This window comes from Carcharhinus amblyrhynchos, chromosome 6 (assembly GCF_965287045.1).
Source record: "Carcharhinus amblyrhynchos chromosome 6, sCarAmb.v2.hapA, whole genome shotgun sequence".
NCBI lineage: Eukaryota > Metazoa > Chordata > Chondrichthyes > Carcharhiniformes > Carcharhinidae > Carcharhinus > Carcharhinus amblyrhynchos.
The window spans coordinates 128,153,245-128,172,735 of NC_137329.1; the positions used below are offsets into that span (position 1 = coordinate 128,153,245).

Here is a 19,491-nt window from a genome sequence, read left to right on the forward strand (position 1 = left end):
GCTGTGCCCTCTAGTCCTGCTGTCCTTTCTGTGTGGGAAGAATCTCTACCTCTACCCTATCCATCCCCTTCATTATCTTATACGTCTCTATAAGATCCCCCCTCATCCTTCTAAACTCCAAGTACAGACCCAGTCTATTTAATCTCTCTTCTTAGTCTAACCCCCTCATCTCCGGTATCAGCCTAATGAACCTACTCTGCACTCCCTCCAAGGCCAAAATATCCTTGCGCAAGAGTGGTGACCAAAACTGCACACGGTACTCCAGCTGCAGTCTCACCAGTGCCCTGTACGGTTGCAGCAAGACCTCCCTGCTTTTATATCCAACTCCCTCGTTATAAAGGCCAGCATCCCATTCTCTTTCTTGATCACCTGCTGCACCTGCAGACTGGGTTTTTGCAACTCATGCACAAGGACTCCCAGGTCCCTCTGCACGGTAGCATGCTGCAGCTTTTCGCCCTTTAAATAGTAATCCCTCCTGCTATTATTTCTGCCAAAGTGGATAACCTCACACTTGCTAACATTGTACTCCATCTGCCAGGTCCTCACCCACTCAGCCTATCCAGATCTGTCTGCAGACTTTCCACACCCTCCACACAATTTGCTTTTCCATTCATCTTTGTGTCATCAGCAAATTTCATCACCCTACACTCAGCCCCCTCCTCCAGATCATCTATATAAATGGTAAATAGCTGAGGCCCCAGCACCGAACCCTGCGGCACTCCACTAGTCACCAACCGCCAACCAGAATAGCACCCATTGATACCAACTCTCTGCCTCCTATGAGACAACCAATCCTCTATCCACACTAACATCTTACCCCAACTCCCTAATCTTCTGAAGCAACCTTTTGTGCGGCATCTTATCAAACGCCTTTTGAAAATCGAGAAACACCAAATCCACCGGTTCCCCTCTGTCTACTGCACTAGTCACCTCCTCATAGAAATCCAATAAATTCGTCAAACAGACGAATAACAGACTACTGTAGTAAAGAGGAGCATGTCGAGAGGGCTAGGATACATGAGGTGGGGTGTACTTCTGAAGCTGTATAAGGCTCTGGTCAGACCCCATTTGAAGTATTTTGAGCAATTTTAGTTCTGGATCTAAGGAAGGATGTGCTGGCCTTGGAAACAGTCCTGAAGTGGTTCACAAGAATGATCCCTGGAATGAAGAGCTTGTATGAGGAACAGTTGAGGACTCTGGGTCTGTACTCATTAGAGTTTAGGTGGATGAGGGGGAAGAGGTCTCATTGAAACTTATAGGATACTGCAAGGCCTGGACAAAGTGGACATGGAAAGGAGATTTCCACTTGTAGGATAAACAAGATCCAGAGGGTACAACCTCAGGCTAAAGGGACGATCCTTTAAAACATGATGAGGAGATGAGGCATTTCTTCAGCCAGAGTAGTGAATCTGTGGAACTCTGCCGCAGAAGGCTGTGGAGGCCAGGTCATTGAGTGTCTTAAATCAAGAGCCTATCTCTGTCTTAAATAAGGGGATTAGGGGTTTTGGGGTAAAAGCAGGAGAATGGGGATGAAAAATATTGGATGGCTGAGCAACCTAATTCCGCTCCATGTCTTATGGTCTTATAGATTGCTGGTAATGTCTTGATGGATAGAAAGCTGATTAGCATATAGGAAGCAAAGAGTTGCCATAAATGGGTCTTTTGTGATTGGCAGTCAGTGACTAGTGGGATACGTCAGGGATCTGTGCTAAGAGCCAAACTATTTACTTTGTCTCTAAATTTGTTGATCGTACAAAGTTGGACAGGAGGATGAGCTGAGGAGAATGCAGAGATGTTCCAGCATAATTTGGACAGGCTGTGTTATGGTTGTGTGTGTGGCAGATGTAATACAGTGAGGATAAATGTGAGAATATCCACTTTGGTAGCAATAATAAGACGACAGATTATTACTTGAATGGGTGTAAATTTGGAGATGATGACACTCGGTGTGATCTTGGTATCCTTGTACGCTGAAAGTAATTGTGCAGTAGAATCGCACTGGTATATCATTTATACTATAGCAACATCTAGTGATCATTTTGGATTTAAATACCTAGATATTGGTCCCAAGGGCCTGATGGGCTATACCACAGAATATTGAGAGGCAAGGGAGGAAATTGCTGGGGCCTTGAAAGAAATCTTTGTACCCTCACTGGCTACAGGGGAGGTGATGTGGGTATGCTGGCGTTGGATTGGCGTAAGCACAGTAAAAAGTCTGACAACACCAGGTTTTAGTCCAACCGATTTATTTGATAGACTCTCAAGCTTTCGGGTTAGTCCCTTCGTCAGGTGACGAAGGGACTAACCCGAAAGCTTGAGAGTCTATCATCAAATAAATCGGTTGGACTAAAACCTGGTGTTGTCAGACTTTTTACAGGGGAGGTCCCAGAGGATTGGAGAATAGCCAATGTTATTCCTTTTTCTTTAAGAAGGGTAGCAAGAATAATCCAGGGAATTACAGGCCGGTGAACCTGACATCAGTGGTAGTGAAATTATTGGAGAGGATTCTTTGAGACAGGATTTATTCCCACTTGGAAATAAGTGGACGCATTAGTGAGAGACAGCATGACTTTGTCTCACTACCTGGATCGAGATTTTCGAGGAAGTGACAAAGATGATTAAGGATAGGGCAGTGGATGTTCTCTACTTGGACTTCAGTAAAGCCTTTGACAAGAATCCTCATGGCAGACTGGTGCAGAACATGATGTCGCATGGGATCAGAGGTGAGCTGGCAAGGTGGATACAGAACTGGCTCGAAGAATCAGTGGAAGGGTGCGCTTCTGAATGGAGGGCTGTGACAGGTGGTGTTGTTTGGGGATCAGTTCTGGGACTGTTGCTGTTTATAATAATATAGATATAAATGACTTGGAGGAAAGTATAACTGGTTTGATGAGTAAGTTTGTGGATGACATAAAGGTTGGTGGATTTGCAGATAGCGATGAGGACCATCAGAGGATACTGCAGGATATAGATCAGTTGGAGACTTGGGCAGAGAGATGTCAGATGGAGTTTAATCCAGACAAATTAGACGTAAAGTCTAATACAGATAGGAAATATACAGCAAATGGCAGAACCCTTAAGAGTATTGATAGGCAGAGGGATCTGGGTGTACCGGTACGCAGGTCACAAAGTGGCAATGCAGGTGGAGAAGGTAGCTGAGAAGGCATATGGCATGCTTGCCTTCGTCCAGGGCATTGAGTTTAAAAATTGGCAGCTTTATAGAACCTTAGTTAGGCTGCACTTGGAATGTAGTATTCAATACTGGTCGTTACTCTACCAGAAGGGCGTGGAGGCTTTGAAGAGGCGACAGAAAAGATTTATTAGGATGTTGCCTAGTATGGAGGGCATTAACTATGAGGAGAGGTTGGAGAAACGTAGTTTCTTGGAATGACAGAGGTTGAGGGCGTGACCTGATAGAAGTTTACAAGATTGAGGGGCATGGACAGAGTGGATAGTCAGAAGCTTTTTCCCAGGGTAGAAAAGTCAGTTACTTGGGGGTGTAAGTTTAAGGTGTGAGGGGCAAGGTTTAAAGATGATGTACAAGGCAAGTTTTATTTTACACAGAGGGTGGTGGGTGACTGGAACTTGCTGCCAGAGAACATAGTGGAAACAGATACGATAGTGACTTTTAAGGGCACCTTGACAAATACATGAATAAGATGGGAACAGAGGGCTATGGTCCCTGGAAGGTAGGGGGTTTTAGTGCATTTGGGCAGCATGGTGGGTGCAGACTTGCAGGGCAGAAGGATCTGTTTCTGTGCTGTAATTTTCTTTGTTCTGATTTATTCTCACGAATTAGGCTGCACAGCCCATCGATTCTGCTCTGCCATCCAATATTTTCCATCCCCATTTTCCTGCCTTTACCCCAAAACCCCTGATCCCTTTATTAATCAAGAACCTATCTTCGTTTGCTTTAATTGAAATTGTTACTTGCAAAACTGTTTAAAAACCCAATGCATCATGTTTGGAGTGAATGCGATTAATTATTGCTGAAAGACTCCCCAGTATTTTTGGTCATTGCTCTTAAAATTTCTACAAAAGCTTTTGGAGGTGCCACCTGGATGTTGATTATGGAACAGAATGAAGCTCAACATCCCCTGTGCTTTTAAGTGTGTTAATTTGTTGTTTCTTCCTACTTGCTATTGCACAGAAACTTGGAATAACAGGCAGACATTTGATAACTGACTGTTGGGGGAAAACAAGTAGGTTTTGTTTAAGTGAATGGACTGGTTTAAAGCCCTCAATTGCAAGATTTGCGATTGCTACCAAGGGCTTGGAAACAAATAGATAATCTCTCCAGTGGAGAGCAATTAACTGCTAAAGAATTTTCATATTGTCCAAGATGAGAATTGCACCCTTTTGACTTATTTTCCATATTTAAATATGCTCAAGTTATTTGAATATCATGCTTTTAAAACTTTTAAATTGAATAATGGAGTGTACCTATTCAATTTAAAAGTTTTAAAACACTCCATTGAATAATGGAGTGGAATAATTAGGAACACAGCATTGAATAATGTCACACAGCTCAGTGAGAGTTTATTGTGCCCTCTTGTTAACTGTTTAAATTATTGGAAAATAATTTGCAAGGTACTGTCTTATTTAAAACAAACAATTTTGAGTATACTGTGTTTTGGTATCATTATTCTCTTTGAAAGGGACTTGAATTGAAGAATTCCTAATAAGTAACACATGCCTGTCTTTCCCTCAGAGGAGTGATATTATCAATGCTATCTTTGAGCCAACAGAGGATGAATGCAAATGGCAAGGAGATGAGGAGGAGGAGTTATCAGTAAGTATCCAGAGTTCAGACGCCGAGAGCTTTTTTGCTGATGGTAGGATCAGTGTTAGAATTTAACCTGGGCTCCGTCGTTCATAGGTGTCTGTAATGTAAATTAATTCAGAAAACTTGCCAAAATTGATGAGATCTTTTGAATTAATGTACGTAGTTAACGTGAGTAACACCACTGTTTAAACTTGCTTTGTGGCTTTAGTCGGGATTCATGGGGTCACTGTAGATTTCGATTAATGAGATCCAATATTTTTTCGAACTTTTTAAAATTCCTTTTTGTTTCTGCTATCTTGTACTTTTAAAATATAGGATTTTTGATTATTTTAAATGGTATTTGAATGAAGAACTTTCCAGAAAGTATAAAATCAAAAGGCATCCTATTATAGGAGAGTGAGAGGTTCCATTGGGAAGTTGTCCAGGGATGCTGCCTGTTTAGTAAATGAATACAGTATTGATTTGTCATTTGTTAATTTCAGATTTCTGGTATTCTGCTTTTGTTACACTTATTTGTTTGTTCTCTTCCATCTGACCACTTTTTCAAATATGTTGAGCCAAATTAGCTTTTCCCAGGGTCACTGATTTTGGATCTTTACTAGCAACCATCTCAACGCTTCCAACGTAGGGAGGCAGTGGTATTGTCATTGGACTGGTAATCCAGAGAACCAGAGCAAGATCTAGAGATCCAGGTTCAATTCCATTACAGCAGATGAAGTTTGTATTCAATTTAAAAAAAAATCTAGAATTATGACCATAAAACTGTTGTTACAACCCTATCTGGTTCACTGATTTCCGTTAGGGAAGGAAATCTGCTGTCCTTACCTGGGTCTGGACTACATGTGACCCCAGAGCCTCAGCAATGTGGGTGACTTTCAAATACCCTAGGAAACGAAGGGCAATTAGGGATGGGCAATAAATGCTGGTCCAGCCAACGATGCCCACATCCCTTAAAATGAATAAAAAAACTTGCATTGTTGGGCACTTTTGAGAAGTGTGATGCCCACATCTGGTCATGAGCCTCTCCGTATCATGTTAACATAAGAACATGTGAAATAGGAACAGGAGTAGGCCATCTAGCCCTTCAAGCCTGCCCCGCCATTCAATAAGATCATGGCTGATCTGAAGTGGATCAGTTCCTCTTTCCCGCTTTCCCTCCATAACCCTTAATTCCCCTGTCTATCAAAAACCTATCTACCTGTGACTTAAATATATTTAGCGAGGTAGCCTCCACCGCTTCAACGGGCAGAGAATTCCAGAGATTCACCACCCTTTTGAGTGAAGAAGTTCCTCCTCAACTCTGATCTAATCTGCGCCTGCCCCCCCCCTCCATTTTGAGGCTGTGTCCTCTAGTCCTGCTATCCTTTCTAAGCGGGAAGAATCTCTCTACCTCCACCCTATCCATCCCCTTCATTATCTTATACATCTCTAAGATTCCCCCCTCATCCTTCTAAACTCCAAGTACAGACCTAGCCTATTTAGTCTCTCTTCATAGTCCAACCCCCTCATCTCTGGTATCAGCCTGGTCATCATCCTCTGCACTCCTTCCAAGGCCAGTATATCCTTTTGCATGTTTGCTGGGAGGTGACTAATAAATGTAACATTGGAAGATCTTTGGACATCTTTGGGGAAGGTATAGCAGTAAAATTTGCTAGTGACCCAAAGATAGGTGGGGAAGGAAATTAAGGAGAGCATGAGGCTGCAAAGGGATGGACAAAGATCTACCAACTGTGGTATAACATGGGCAAATGTGAAATGGTCCGATTTGGCTGGAAGAATAAGGAAGCTTTTCTGAGTTTGCAGAACTGAGATTTAGTGGGATCTGTCCTAGTGCATGAGTCACAAGGCAGGAAACTCGAAAGGATCTGAGGAAAGTGAATAGAATGTTGTATTTATTTAGGAGATTTGATCATCAGATAGAGAGGTTCTTATCAATTTTCACAGATGTAGCATAGCATCTACAAAGGGTTGTGAATGTAGCCCAGTCCATTGCACAAACCAGCCTTCCATCCTACAATTCCTGCTGCCTCAGAAAAGTAGCTGGCGTAATCAAGGACCCCATACATTCTCTTCTGTTGGGAAAAGACACACAGGTTTGAATCATGTATCAACTGACTCAAGAACAACATCTTCCCTGCTGCCATCAGACTTTTGAATGGACCTACCTAATATTGACTTGGTATTCCTCTGCACCGTGGCTATGACTGTAGCACTATATTCTGCATCCTTCCCTTCTCCCCTTTTGTATCCTATGAATGGTATGCTTTCTATAGTGTGCAAGAAACGTTGCTCTCCACTGTATTCTAATACATGTGATGAATCAAATCAAAAGATTATGCTTCAGCTATACAGATGTAAGATCTCATCTCGAGTACTATGTGCTGCATTGGTCTCAATTTTAAAAAAAACATATAAATGCATTAGAAACAATTCACAGGAGGTTTAGAACATAGAACACTACAGCACAAACAGGCCCTTCGGCTCACGAGTTGTGCCGATCACATCAACACCTACCAATCAATAGACCTATCTATAACCCCCAATCCCATTAAATTCCATATACTCATCCAGAAGTCTTTTAAAAGACCCCAGCGAGTTCGCCTCCACCACCACTGACGGCAACCAATTCCATTCACTCACCACCCTCTGAATGAAAAACTTACCCCTAACATCACTTCTGTACTTGCCTTCCCGCACCTTAAATCTGTGTCCTCTCGTAGTTTATTAGACCAATACCAGAAATGGGTGGATTGTCTGAGGAAAGATTGGACAGGTTAGATAAATTGGAGCAAGAGGCAACTTGATGGAAACCAGAGATCCTGAGGAGTCTTGACAGGGTAAATGTGGAGAAGGTATTTCTGTCGTGCGGTAGAATCTTTTTTAATAGATTCACGGGCTAGATCAAAATTATTGCCCTTGAAATAGTGCAGTCCCTGTGGTGTAATTACATCCGTAGTGCTGTTGTAGAGGGAGTTCCTGGGTTTTGATCTAGTGACAGTCAAGGAACAGTGATGTATTCCCAACTCAAGATGGGGGTCACACTACCAGAAAAATGTGGAAACTTTGGAGAACGTGTAAAGAAGGTTTATCAGGATGTTGCCTTATCTCAAGGACTTTGACGATGAGGTGAGGTTAAGTAAACTCAAGACAGAGGCTGAGGGGGCGACCTAATAGAGATCCACAAAATAATGAGAGGCATAGATGGGATGGTTAGGACTTTTTCCCAGGGTGGAAGTGTCGATTACAAGGAGGCACAGATTCCCTTTGAGAGGGGAAAAGTTTAAGGGAGATGTGCAGGGGAGGTTTTTCATGCAGAGTGGTGGGTGCCTGGGATGTGCTGCCACAGGAGGTGGTGGAAGCAAGCATGTTAGCAAGAGGATCTGGATGGGAACATGAATAGGGGAGGAACAGAGGGATATGATCCCAGTAAATGCAAAAGGTTTTTTAGTTCAGTTAGGGCATGATCAGCATGGGCTTGGATGGCTGAAGGGCTTGTTCATGTGCTGTGCTTTTCTTTGTTCTTTGTCCTTCTGGTAGTGTGGCAACCAGAACTGCACGTGGTACTCCAATGTGGCCTAACCAAGAATTTATATAGCTGCAATATGGTTTGTCAGCACTTGTACTCAATGCCCCTTCTAATGAAGGCAAGCATGCCATATGTTGCCTTAATCACCTTGGCCACCTGTGTTGCCATTTTTAGGGGAACTATGGATTTGCATGCCTGTTATTCCCTCTGTTATTCCTAAGGACTCTGCCATTTACAGTAAAATTCACACCTAAATTTGATCCTACAAAATGCATTGCCTCACATCTGCAAGGCACAAGTCAGAAGTGTGATGGAATACTCCCCACTTGTCTCTTATCATCTAGCTCCAAAAACACTCAAAAAGCTTGACACCATGCAGGACAGAGCAGCCCACATGATTGGCGTCACATCTGCAAACATTCAGTCTCCTCCACCAACAATTGGTTCCAGCAATGTATACTACCTACAAGCTACTCTTCAGCAACGCACCAAAGATCCTTCGACATCTTCTTCCAAACCCATGACCGCTTTCATCTAGAAGGACAAGGGCAGCAGTTACATGGGAACACCACATACAAGTTCCCCTCCAAGCCACTGATCACTCTGACGTGGAAATGTTTGTATGCCGGCGTTGGACTGGCGTAACCACAGTAAAAAGTCTGACAACACCAGGTTTTAGTCCAACCGATTTATTTGATAATAGACTCACAAGCTTTCAGGGTTAGCCCCTTCATCAGGTGAATGGAGAGTTCTGGCCTCAGACAGAGCATATAAAGCACAGACAGTTTAGAGATTACTGATTAGAATGCGAATCCTTACACTTAACCTGATAGCCAAGTTCCCCACACGTGAGGACAGTCTCAACAGGGATCTTGGGTTCATGTCGCACTATCTGTAACCCCCTGACTTGCCTGGGTTTGCAAAACCTCACTTACTGTACTGTCTGGAGACAATACACATCTCTTTAACCTGTGATCAGTGCTCCTTCCACTCACATTATCAGCCTCTTCAGGTCTTGAACAGCAGGTTAGGTGTAAGGATTCGCATTCTAATCAGTAATCTCTAAACTGTCTGTGCTTTGTATGCTCTGTCTGAGGCCAGAACTCTCCATTCACCTGACGAAGGGACTAACCCCGAAAGCTTGTGAGTCTATTATCAAATAAATCGGTTGGACTAAAACCTGGTGTTGTCAGACTTTTTACTGTGGAAATGTTTCGCAGTGGCTGGGTTAAAATCCTGGAATTTCCTCCTTAATGGCATTGTGGATCAACCAACAGCATGTGGACTACAGCAATTCAAGAAGGCAGTTCACTACCACCACCTCAAAGGCAAACAGGGATGGGCAATAAAATGTTGGCCAGTCAGTGATACCCATGTGCTACGAATGAATTAAAAAAAATGTCTGGATTAAACTCCATCTGCCACTTCTGTGCCCAAGTCTCCAATCTATTTATATACTATTGTATCCTCTGACAATCCCCAGCACTGCAGCAACTCCACCAATCTTTGTGACATCTGCAAACTTATTTATCAGACCACCCACATTTTCCTCCAGATCACTTTATATATACTATTAACAACAGAGGTGTCAGCACTATTCCCTGCACAATACCACGGGCTACAGACCTCCATTCTGAAAAACGCCCTTCCGCCATTACTTTTGTCTGCTATGACTAAGCCAGTTCTTTATCCATCTAGCCAGCCCACCCCATATCCCATGTGATTTTTGTTTTTGTGCCAATCTGCCATGCAAGACCTTGTCAAAAGCCTTGTTGAAGTCTGTATATGCTACACCTGCAACCCTTCCCTCATCAATTGTCTTTGTCATTACTTCCAGAAAACTCAAGTTAGTGAGACATGATCTTCCCTGTACAAAATCATGATGCCTGTCACGCTGGTCCATTTTCTTCCCAATGTGCATATATCCTGTCCCCCAGTGTCTTATCCAAAAGCTTCTCCATTACTGACATCAGACTCACCAGCCTGTAATTTCCTGGGTTATCCCTGCCACCTTTCTTAAACAAGGAAACAACATCAGCTTTTGTCTAGTCCTCTAGAACTTCCCTATGGTCAAAGAGGATGTGAAGATATCTGTTAAGGCCCCAGCTATTTCTTCCCTTGCCTCCCGCAATAACCTGGTAGAAATCTCGTCCAGCCCCAGGGACTTGTTGACCTTAATGCAAGTTAGGATACCCAACACTTCCTGCTTTGATTATATTGACATTTTCTACAGCGTTCACACACCCATCCCTAACCTTGTATAGTTTTTGAATGTTTTTAATAGATTCTTGACACTAGGGGTGACTACTTCCCAAATGGTTTATCAATTTGCGTGCTGAGTAAATGTCAGTGGAATTTGATTCAAATCAAGAACTGAAGTACTGTATTTCCATCCTCATTAATGGAGAAACAATGACCTATTTGTTTTTCTATATCCTTCTGGAGATCAGCACTTTGGATTGAATCAGAGGCTTGCTGCTTTTCCCTATTGTGTTGGGCAAGTTTTGTCTTGATGTGCTTTCTAGCGTTTGATTGATTAACAGTTTTATTCTGTACAGGATGAAATGAAAGAAAAAGTTAAAGTGGAGGAAGAGAAAAAAGATGAAGAAAAGGAGGAACCAAAGGGAATTCCAGAATTTTGGTTGACAGTCTTCAAGAATGTTGATTTGCTCAGTGACATGATACAAGTAAGCTTATCTTTTTTACAAATGAAAAGTGAAATGTCTGTTGGCAAACTTTTTGGAGATTGTTGGGTCAAACTCAACCAGATTTAGTGGGAATGATACCATGGAGAAGAGGGCAGGAGTAGCGGCAGTGGTTCCTTGTTTGCGTTTTAAGAACGTAAGAACTAGGAGCAGGAATAGGCCACCTGGCCCCTTGAGTCTGTTTTGCCATTCAATAAAATCATGGCTATCTTTTCGTGGACTCGGCTTCACTTACCCAGCCAATCATCATTAACTCTTAATTCCTTAACCGGACAAAAATTTACCGATCCTTGTCATAAAAACATTCCATGAGAGAGCCTCAACTGCTTCACTGGGCAGGAAATCCCACAGATTCACACCCCTTTGGGTGAAGAAGTTCCCCCTCAACTCTGTCCTAAATCTGCTCCCCCTTATTTTGAGGCCATGCCCCTAAGTTCCTAGTTTCACCTGCCAGTGGAAATAACCTCCCTGTTTGAATCTTATTTATTCTCTTCATAATCCTTGTAAGTTTATCTCCCCTCGTTCTTCTAAATGCCAATGAGTATGGTCCCAGTCTACTCAGTCTGTCCCATAAGCTAGCCCTCTCAACTCTGGAATCAACCTAATGAATCTTCTCTGCACCCCTTCCAGCGCCAGTGTATCCTTCCTCAAATAAGGAGACCAGAACTATACACAGTACTTCAGTGTGACCTCACTTGTACAGCTGCAACATAACCTCACTATTTTTAAGCTCTATCCCCCTTGCAATGAAGGACAATATTCCATTTACCACCTTAATTACCTGCTGCACCCGCAAACCAACTTTTTGAGATTCATGCACAAAGACACCAAGGTCCATCTGTACAGCAGCACGATGCAATTTTTTTTACCATTTAAGTAATAGTCCATTTTGCTGTTATTCCTAACCAGATGGATGACCTCACATTTACCAACATTGTGCTCCATAGTTTTGAGGGTAGCGTTGCAGAAACTGCCTCTTTTTTTTCCATTTATGGGATCTGGGTGTCGCTGGCTAGACCAGCTTTTATTGCCTCACCCTAGCTGCCTTTGAGCAGGTGGTTGTGAGTTGCCAGAGTCGTGAGATTTATAGCATGGAAACAGGCCCTTCAGCCCAACTTGTTCATGCCGTCCTTTCTTAATCACTGAGCTGGTCCCAATTACCTGCTTTTGGCCCATAGAGCCATATCCTTCTTATCCATGTAACTGTCTAAATGTTTTTTAAAAGACAAAATTGCACCTGCCTCTGCTACTACCTCTGGCAACTCATTCCAGGGACTCTCCACTCTGTGTGTGTGTGTGTGTGTGTGTGTGTGTGTGTGTGTGTGTGTGTGTGTGTGTGTGGGGGGGGGGGGGGGGGGGGAGAATTGCCCCTCTGGACCCTTTTTGTGTATCTCATCTTAAACCTATGCCCTCTAGTTTTAGATTCCCCTACCTTTGGGAAAATATGTTTATTATCTACCTTATCTATGCCCCTCGTTATTTTATACACCTCTACAAGATCACCTAAGCTTTCCATGTTCCATGGAAAAATGTCCCAATCTATTAGCCTCTCCTTATAACTCAAATCATGATCTGGTAACATCCTGGTAAATCTTTTTTAGGAGGAGAGGCTGAATAAACTGGGCTTGTACTCGTTAGAGTTTAGAAGAATGAGGGGAGATCTCATTGAGACGTATAAGATGATGAATGGGATGGATAGGATAGAGGTGGAGAGACTCTTCCTGCTCAAAGGATAGTAGGACTAGGGGGCACAGCCTCAAGATAAAGGGGGGGCAGTTTAGAACGGAGTTGAGGAGGAACTTCTTCACTCAAAGGGTGGTGAATCTCTGGAATTCTCTGCCTGTTGAAGTGGTGGAGGCTACCTCGCTAAATATTTTTAAGATGCGGGTTGATGGGTTTTTGATGAGAGGGGATTAAGGGTTATGGGGAGAGGGCGGGAATGTGGAACTGAGCCACGACAGATCAGCCATGATCTTATTGAATGGCGGGGCAGGCTCGAAGGGCTAGATGGCCTACTCCTGCTCCTAGTTCTTATGTTCTGCACTCTTTCTAGTTTAATAATATCCTTTCTATAATAGTGACCGGAATTGTACACAGTATTCCAAGTGTGGCCTTACGAATGTCTTGTACAACTTCAAGATGTCTCAACTCATGTATGCAATGTTCTGACCAATGAAACTAAAGCATGCCAAATGCTGCCTTCACCATCCTATCCGCCTGTGACTCCACTTTCAAGGAGCTAAGTATCCTGAAATCTCTTTTGTTCAATAACTCTCCTAAACACTCTACCATTAACTAAGTCCTGCTCTGGTTCAATTACCTCGCATTTATCTAAATTAAATTCCATCTGCCATTTATCAGCCCACTGGATCTGGTTGCAATCCCAGATAACCACCTTCACTGTCCACTAAGCCACCAATCTTAGTGTCATCAGAAGACTTGCTAATTGGGCCTCCTAAATTCTCATCCAAATCATTAATGTAAATGCCAAATAACAGTGGACTCAGCACCGATCCCTGGGGCACACCACTTGTCACAGGCTTCCAGTTTGAAAAGCAACCCTGTACAACCACTGCCTTCTGTCATCAAGCAAATTTTGTTTCCAATTGGCTATGGCGTCTTGGTCCTGTGGAATTTAACTTGATGCAGCAACCTACCATGCGGTACTTTGTCAAAGGCCTTGCTAAAGTCCATATAGACAACATCAGCTGCACTGCCCTCATTTCCCACCTTGGTTACCCCTTCAAAAAGCTCAATCAAATTTGAGAGATATAATTTTCCATTCACAAAGCCATGCTGACTGTCCCTAAAGTCTTTGCTGCTCTAAATGCCTGTAGGTCCTGTCACTCAACCACTTACCCACTACAGATTTTGGGCTCAACGGCCTGTAGTTTCCTGCAGTTGCCTTGAACCATTGCAGTCTAGGTGGTGTAAGTTCACCCACAGTGCTATTAGGGAGGGAATTCCAGTATTTTGACCCAGTGACTGAAAGAACAATGATATATTTCCAAGTCGTGATGGTGAATGACTTGGAGGGGAACTTCCAGATAGTGTTCTTGGGGATCTGCTGCCCTTGTCCTTGTAGTTGGCAATGGCCTTGAGTTTGGAGATGTGTTCAGTGATTGCCAATGTTAAACTTGTAAACCTTTTAAAATCTCTCTTGCAGGAGCATGATGAGCCTATCTTAAAGCATTTAAAAGATTTGAAGGTGAAATTTTCAGATCCTGGGCAGCCAATGGTAAGAACTGTTTTTGTAAATATTGCAACCCAGTTTTTAATATTTTGTCTTGATTTGTGCTTCGTTGGCAGTTGAAGAGTTTGGTGAAAGGAGCGATCTAAATGCAGATCTTCCTATTGCTTGTCCTTAATGTTCTGTGATAGAGAGATGGAGTTGTAAATCAAGTAATTGCAGTGTCTGAAATTTGCTGAGTCATTTGCTCTTTAAAATAGGAGAGTTAAGGAATTAAGGGTTATGGTGCGTGGGTGGGTAAGTGGAACTGAATCCACGAAAAGATCAGCCGTGATCTTATTGAGTTCATCCATCTGAGCTAGCTGAGCCATACAAATCAGGAAACTCCTAGGTATAATCTCCAGTATATAATGTCAGCCAAGTCATCAGTATAACTAACTGTTCGTTACTGTGAACCCTGCTCTAATTGTACATGTTGCATGTCTAGTAAAAGCAACTTTGGGTAGCAGAAATGTTCATGTTGATTCTTTGCTGCTTGGTGCATTAAAGTTGGGCTCTGTTTATTAGTTTTCAGGATGCCAGCCTAGGATCTGCCCATCAAAGCTCGATTTCCATTTTGAGGTGGATCTACACTTGGTTTTTACAACTCGGCTCAATAAAATTATTCATCAATAGCTATCACACCTAAACCCTGAAATGAATGAATCCTATCTTTGACAGTAAGGATTAATGGCCCAGAGCTGCTTAAGGGGGATTGAATATAAAAGTAGGGAGGTCTTGCTGCAGCTGTATAGGGCATTGGTGAGGCCGCAGCTGGAGTACTGTGTGCAGTTTTGGGCGCCGCACCTGCACAAGGATATTTTGGCCTTGGAGGGAATGCAGAGGAGGTTTACTAGGCTGATACCGGAGTTGAGGGGGTTGAGCTATGAGGAGAGGCTGAATAAACTAGGCTTGTACTCGTTAGAGTTTAGAAGAATGAGGGGAGATCTCATTGAGACGTATAAGATGATGAATGGGATGGATAGGATAGAGGTGGAGAGACTCTTCCCGCTCAAAAAAGACAGTAGGACTAGGGGGCACAGCCTCAAGATAAAGGGGGGGCAGTTCAGAACGGAGTTGAGGAGGAACTTCTTCACTCAAAGGGTGGTGAATCTCTGGAATTCTCTGCCCGTTGAAGTGGTGGAGGCTGCCTCGCTAAATATTTTTAAGAAGCGGGTTGATGGGTTTTTGATAAGAGAGGGGATTAAGGGTTATGGGGAGAGGGCGGGAAAGTGGAACTGAGCCACGACAGATCAGCCATGATCTTATTGAATGGCGGGGCAGGCTCGAAGGGCCAGATGGCCTACTCCTGCTCCTATTTCTTATGTTCTTATGTTCTTATTAATTGGTGCTCAGAATATGTAGAACAAAAGACCTTTTTTTGAAACAAAGCCTGTTTGCTCTTCCAAGAAAGTTGTATTCAAGAGGTGACTGTAAACCTCCATTTCTGTTAGTGGGCTAGAAGTTTTTTCAGGAGATTCATCGGACCCCAGTTGTACATGGGAGAATTGATGCTAGGAAGCACAGGGTTAAAAATAACCAATACAAGAAATAGAAGCAGGAGTAGCCACCAAGGCCCTTCAAGCCTGCCTGTCACTCAATAACTTAGTGGAGTTCTTTGAGGATATTACAAGCCTGGTGGACAACTGGGAACCTGTGGATGTGGTGCATCTGGATTTCCAGAAGGCATTCAACAAGGTGCCGCACAAAAGGCTGCTGCATAAGATAAAGGTGCATAGTGTTACGGGTAATGTATTAGCATGTATAGAACATAGAACATTACAGCACAGAACAGGCCCTTCGGCCCACGATGTTGCGCCGACCAGTTTTTCTAAAAAAAACACTGACCCACTAATCTAAACCAATCCCTTTTTGTCCATAAACCTATCCATAGATCTCTTAAACGCCCCCAATCTAGGCGCATTTACAACCGCAGCAGGCAGGGCATTCCAATCCCTCACCACCCTCTGGGTAAAGAACCTACCCCTGACATCCGTCCTATAACTACCACCCCTTAATTTAAAGCCATGTCCCCTCGTGCTAGCATTCTCCATCCGAGGAAAAAGGCTATCACTATCCACCCTATCTAAACCTCTAATCATCTTATGTTTCAATAAGATCCCCTCTTAGCCTCCTTCTTTCCAGCGAAAACAACCCCAAATCCCTCAGTCTCTCCTCATATGACCTCCCCTCCATACCAGGCAACATCCTGGTAAACCACCTCTGCACCCTCTCCAAAGCCTCCACGTCCTTCCTGTAATGTGGGGACCAGAACTGCACACAGTACTCCAAGTGCGGACGCACCAGAGTTGTGTACAGTTGCAACATGACGCTGCGACTCCTAAATTCAATCCCCCTACCAATAAACGCCATGACACCATATGCCTTCTTAACTACCTTATCTACTTGATTCCCAACCTTCAGGGATCTATGTACACATACACCTAGATCCCTCTGCTCCTCCACACTATTAGGTAAAATGTTAGAATCCGTCATTAAGGAGGAAATTGCGAGGCATCTTGAAGGGAATTGCTTGATAGGGCAGACGCAACACGGTTTCATTAAAGGGAAGTCGTGTCTGACAAATTTACTGGAGTTCTATGAGGATGTGTCTAGGGCGGTGGATAGAGGAGAGCTGGTGGATGTGGTCTTTCTGGATTTTCAGAAGGCGTTTGATAAGGTACCTCACAAGAGGTTACTGCAGAAGGTCAGAGGACATGGAGTTGGGGGTAGGGTGTTAGCGTGGATAGAGGATTGGTTGTCAAATAGGAGGCAGAGAGTGGGGGTCAATGGGTGCTATTCGGATTGGCGGTTGGTGACTAGTGGGGTGCCCCAGGGGTCGGTGCTGGGGCCTCAGCTATTTACCATTTATATAGATGATCTGGAGGAGGGAACCGAGTGTAGGGTGTCGAAATTTGCTGATGACACCAAGATTGGGGGAAAGGCAAATTGTGCGGAGGGTGTGGAGAGTCTGCAGAAGGATCTAGATAGGCTGGGCGAATGGGCCAGGAAATGGCAAATGGAATTTAATGTTGGCAAGTGTGAGGTGGTCCACTTTGGTAGGAAGAATGGTAGGAAGGACTATTACTTATGTGGCGAAAAACTGCAGCAGGCGACGGTGCAGAGGGACCTCGGGGTCCTTGTGCATGAGTCGCAAAAACCCAGCGTGCAGGTGCAGCAGGTGGTCAGGAAGGCGAATGGGATGCTGGCCTTCATAGCGAGGGGGATTGAATATAAAAGTAGGGAGGTCTTGCTGCAGCTGTATAGGGCATTGGTGAGGCCGCAGCTGGAGTACTGTGTGCAGTTTTGGGCGCCGCACCTGCGCAAGGATATTTTGGCCTTGGAGGGAGTGCAGAGGAGGTTTACTAGGCTGATACCGGAGTTGAGGGGGTTGAGCTATGAGGAGAGGCTGAATAAACTAGGCTTGTACTCGTTAGAGTTTAGAAGAATGAGGGGAGATCTCATTGAGACGTATAAGATGATGAATGGGATGGATAGGATAGAGGTGGAAAGACTCTTCCCGCTCAAAAAAGACAGTAGGACTAGGGGGCACAGCCTCAAGATAAAGGGGGGGCGGTTCAGAACGGAGTTGAGGAGGAACTTCTTCACTCAAAGGGTGGTGAATCTCTGGAATTCTCTGCCCGTTGAAGTGGTGGAGGCTGCCTCGCTAAATATTTTTAAGAAGCGGGTTGATGGGTTTTTGATAAGAGAAGGGATTAAGGGTTATGGGGAGAGGGCGGGAAAGTGGAGCTGAGCCACGACAGATCAGCCATGATCTTATTGAATGGCGGGGCAGGCTCGAAGGGCCAGATGGCCTACTTCTGCTCCTATTTCTTATGTTCTTATGTTCTTATTCAAAGTCCTCCCGTTAGCCCTATACTGAACACATCTGTTACTCCTACCGAAATGAATTACCTCACACTTCTCCACATTAAACTCCATCCGCCACCTCGCGGCCCAGCTCTGCAACCTAAGTCACCCTGCAAACTATGACACCCTTCCTCACAATCTACCACACCACTGACTTTGGTGTCATCAGCAAACTTACTAATCCACCCAACTATACCCTCATCCAGATCATTAATAAAAATTACAAACAGCGGTGGCCCTAAAACAGATCCCTGAGGCACACCGCTCGTAACCGAACTCCATGACGAATATTCACCATGAACCACCACCCTCTGTCTCCTATCTGCCAGCCAATTCCTGATCCAAGTACCTAGGTTACCCCCAATCCCATACATCTGCATTTTCTGCAGAAGCCCACCATGGTGAACCTTATCAAACGCCTTACTAAAATCCATATATACCACGTCAACTGCCTTACCCCTATCCACCTCTTCGGTCACTTTCTCAAAGAACTCAATAAGGTTAGTAAGGCACGACCTACCTGCTACAAAACCATGCTGACTGTCTCTAATCAATTCATTACTCTCCAGATAACTATAAATCCTATCCCTAATAATTCTTTCTAAAACCTTGCCCACAACAGAAGTAAGACTCACTGGTCTATAATTCCCGGGGAAGTCTCTGTTCCCCTTCTTAAACAATGGGACAACATTCGCTGTCCTCCAATCTTCCGGTACTATACCAGAGACCAACGATGACCTGAAGATCAGAGCCAGAGGCTCTGCAATCACCCCTCTAGCCTCCCAGAGAATCCTAGGGTAAATCCCATCCGGACCAGGGGACTTTTTTTTTAAAAAAAATATCAACTACGATAGTATAAAATATAGTTTAAAACAAAAATACAGCCGTTAATTCTCTGGTAAAGTTCACAATGTACATTTTACAAATAAAACCTTGTACCACCAAAGTTTTTCACATTCTAAAAAAAAGTGATACAGTATTTCATTGATTATAAAATTACTTAGAAAGTTGTGCAACTCAAATCATTTTTGCTTCTGTGAAAGCATTTGTAATATGTAAAGCACGAAGGTATAAATGAACAAGTTTGTATAGTTTGTGATCTAACAATGCAGGCGGAATATTTACTGTGTTAAATGTAAACATTGTGAAACGGAGCGCAGTCAAGAATCTACCTATAAAAAGAGAACATGCAACTGCTGTACCATTTCAGTTATGGAAACAAGTGAACACTGGGCATTATTGCAATAAATAATTCACAAATTCAAAAAGGCAGGCGTGTTAACAGTGCATGTAACATATACCAATTGTTAGAAAAATCAATTACAGCTGAAGAGTTTGTCCCAAATAATATATGTAATTGCCATTAGATAGGTGC

At 43.5% G+C, this 19,491-nt stretch overlaps 1 protein-coding gene across 4 annotated transcripts in view; it reads left to right on the forward strand.

Moving 5' to 3' along the window:
* Positions 1-19,491, forward strand: part of nap1l1 (nucleosome assembly protein 1-like 1) — a 116,539-nt gene that overhangs the window by 50,384 nt on the left and 46,664 nt on the right. For all 4 annotated transcript variants that reach the window (XM_080191458.1, XM_080191460.1, XM_080191461.1 and 1 more), the window contains exons 6-8: positions 4,712-4,792; positions 10,871-10,999; positions 14,184-14,255. In XM_080191458.1, the coding sequence (XP_080047584.1) occupies positions 4,712-4,792; positions 10,871-10,999; positions 14,184-14,255 (282 nt within the window). The remainder of the gene's footprint in view (positions 1-4,711; positions 4,793-10,870; positions 11,000-14,183; positions 14,256-19,491) is intronic.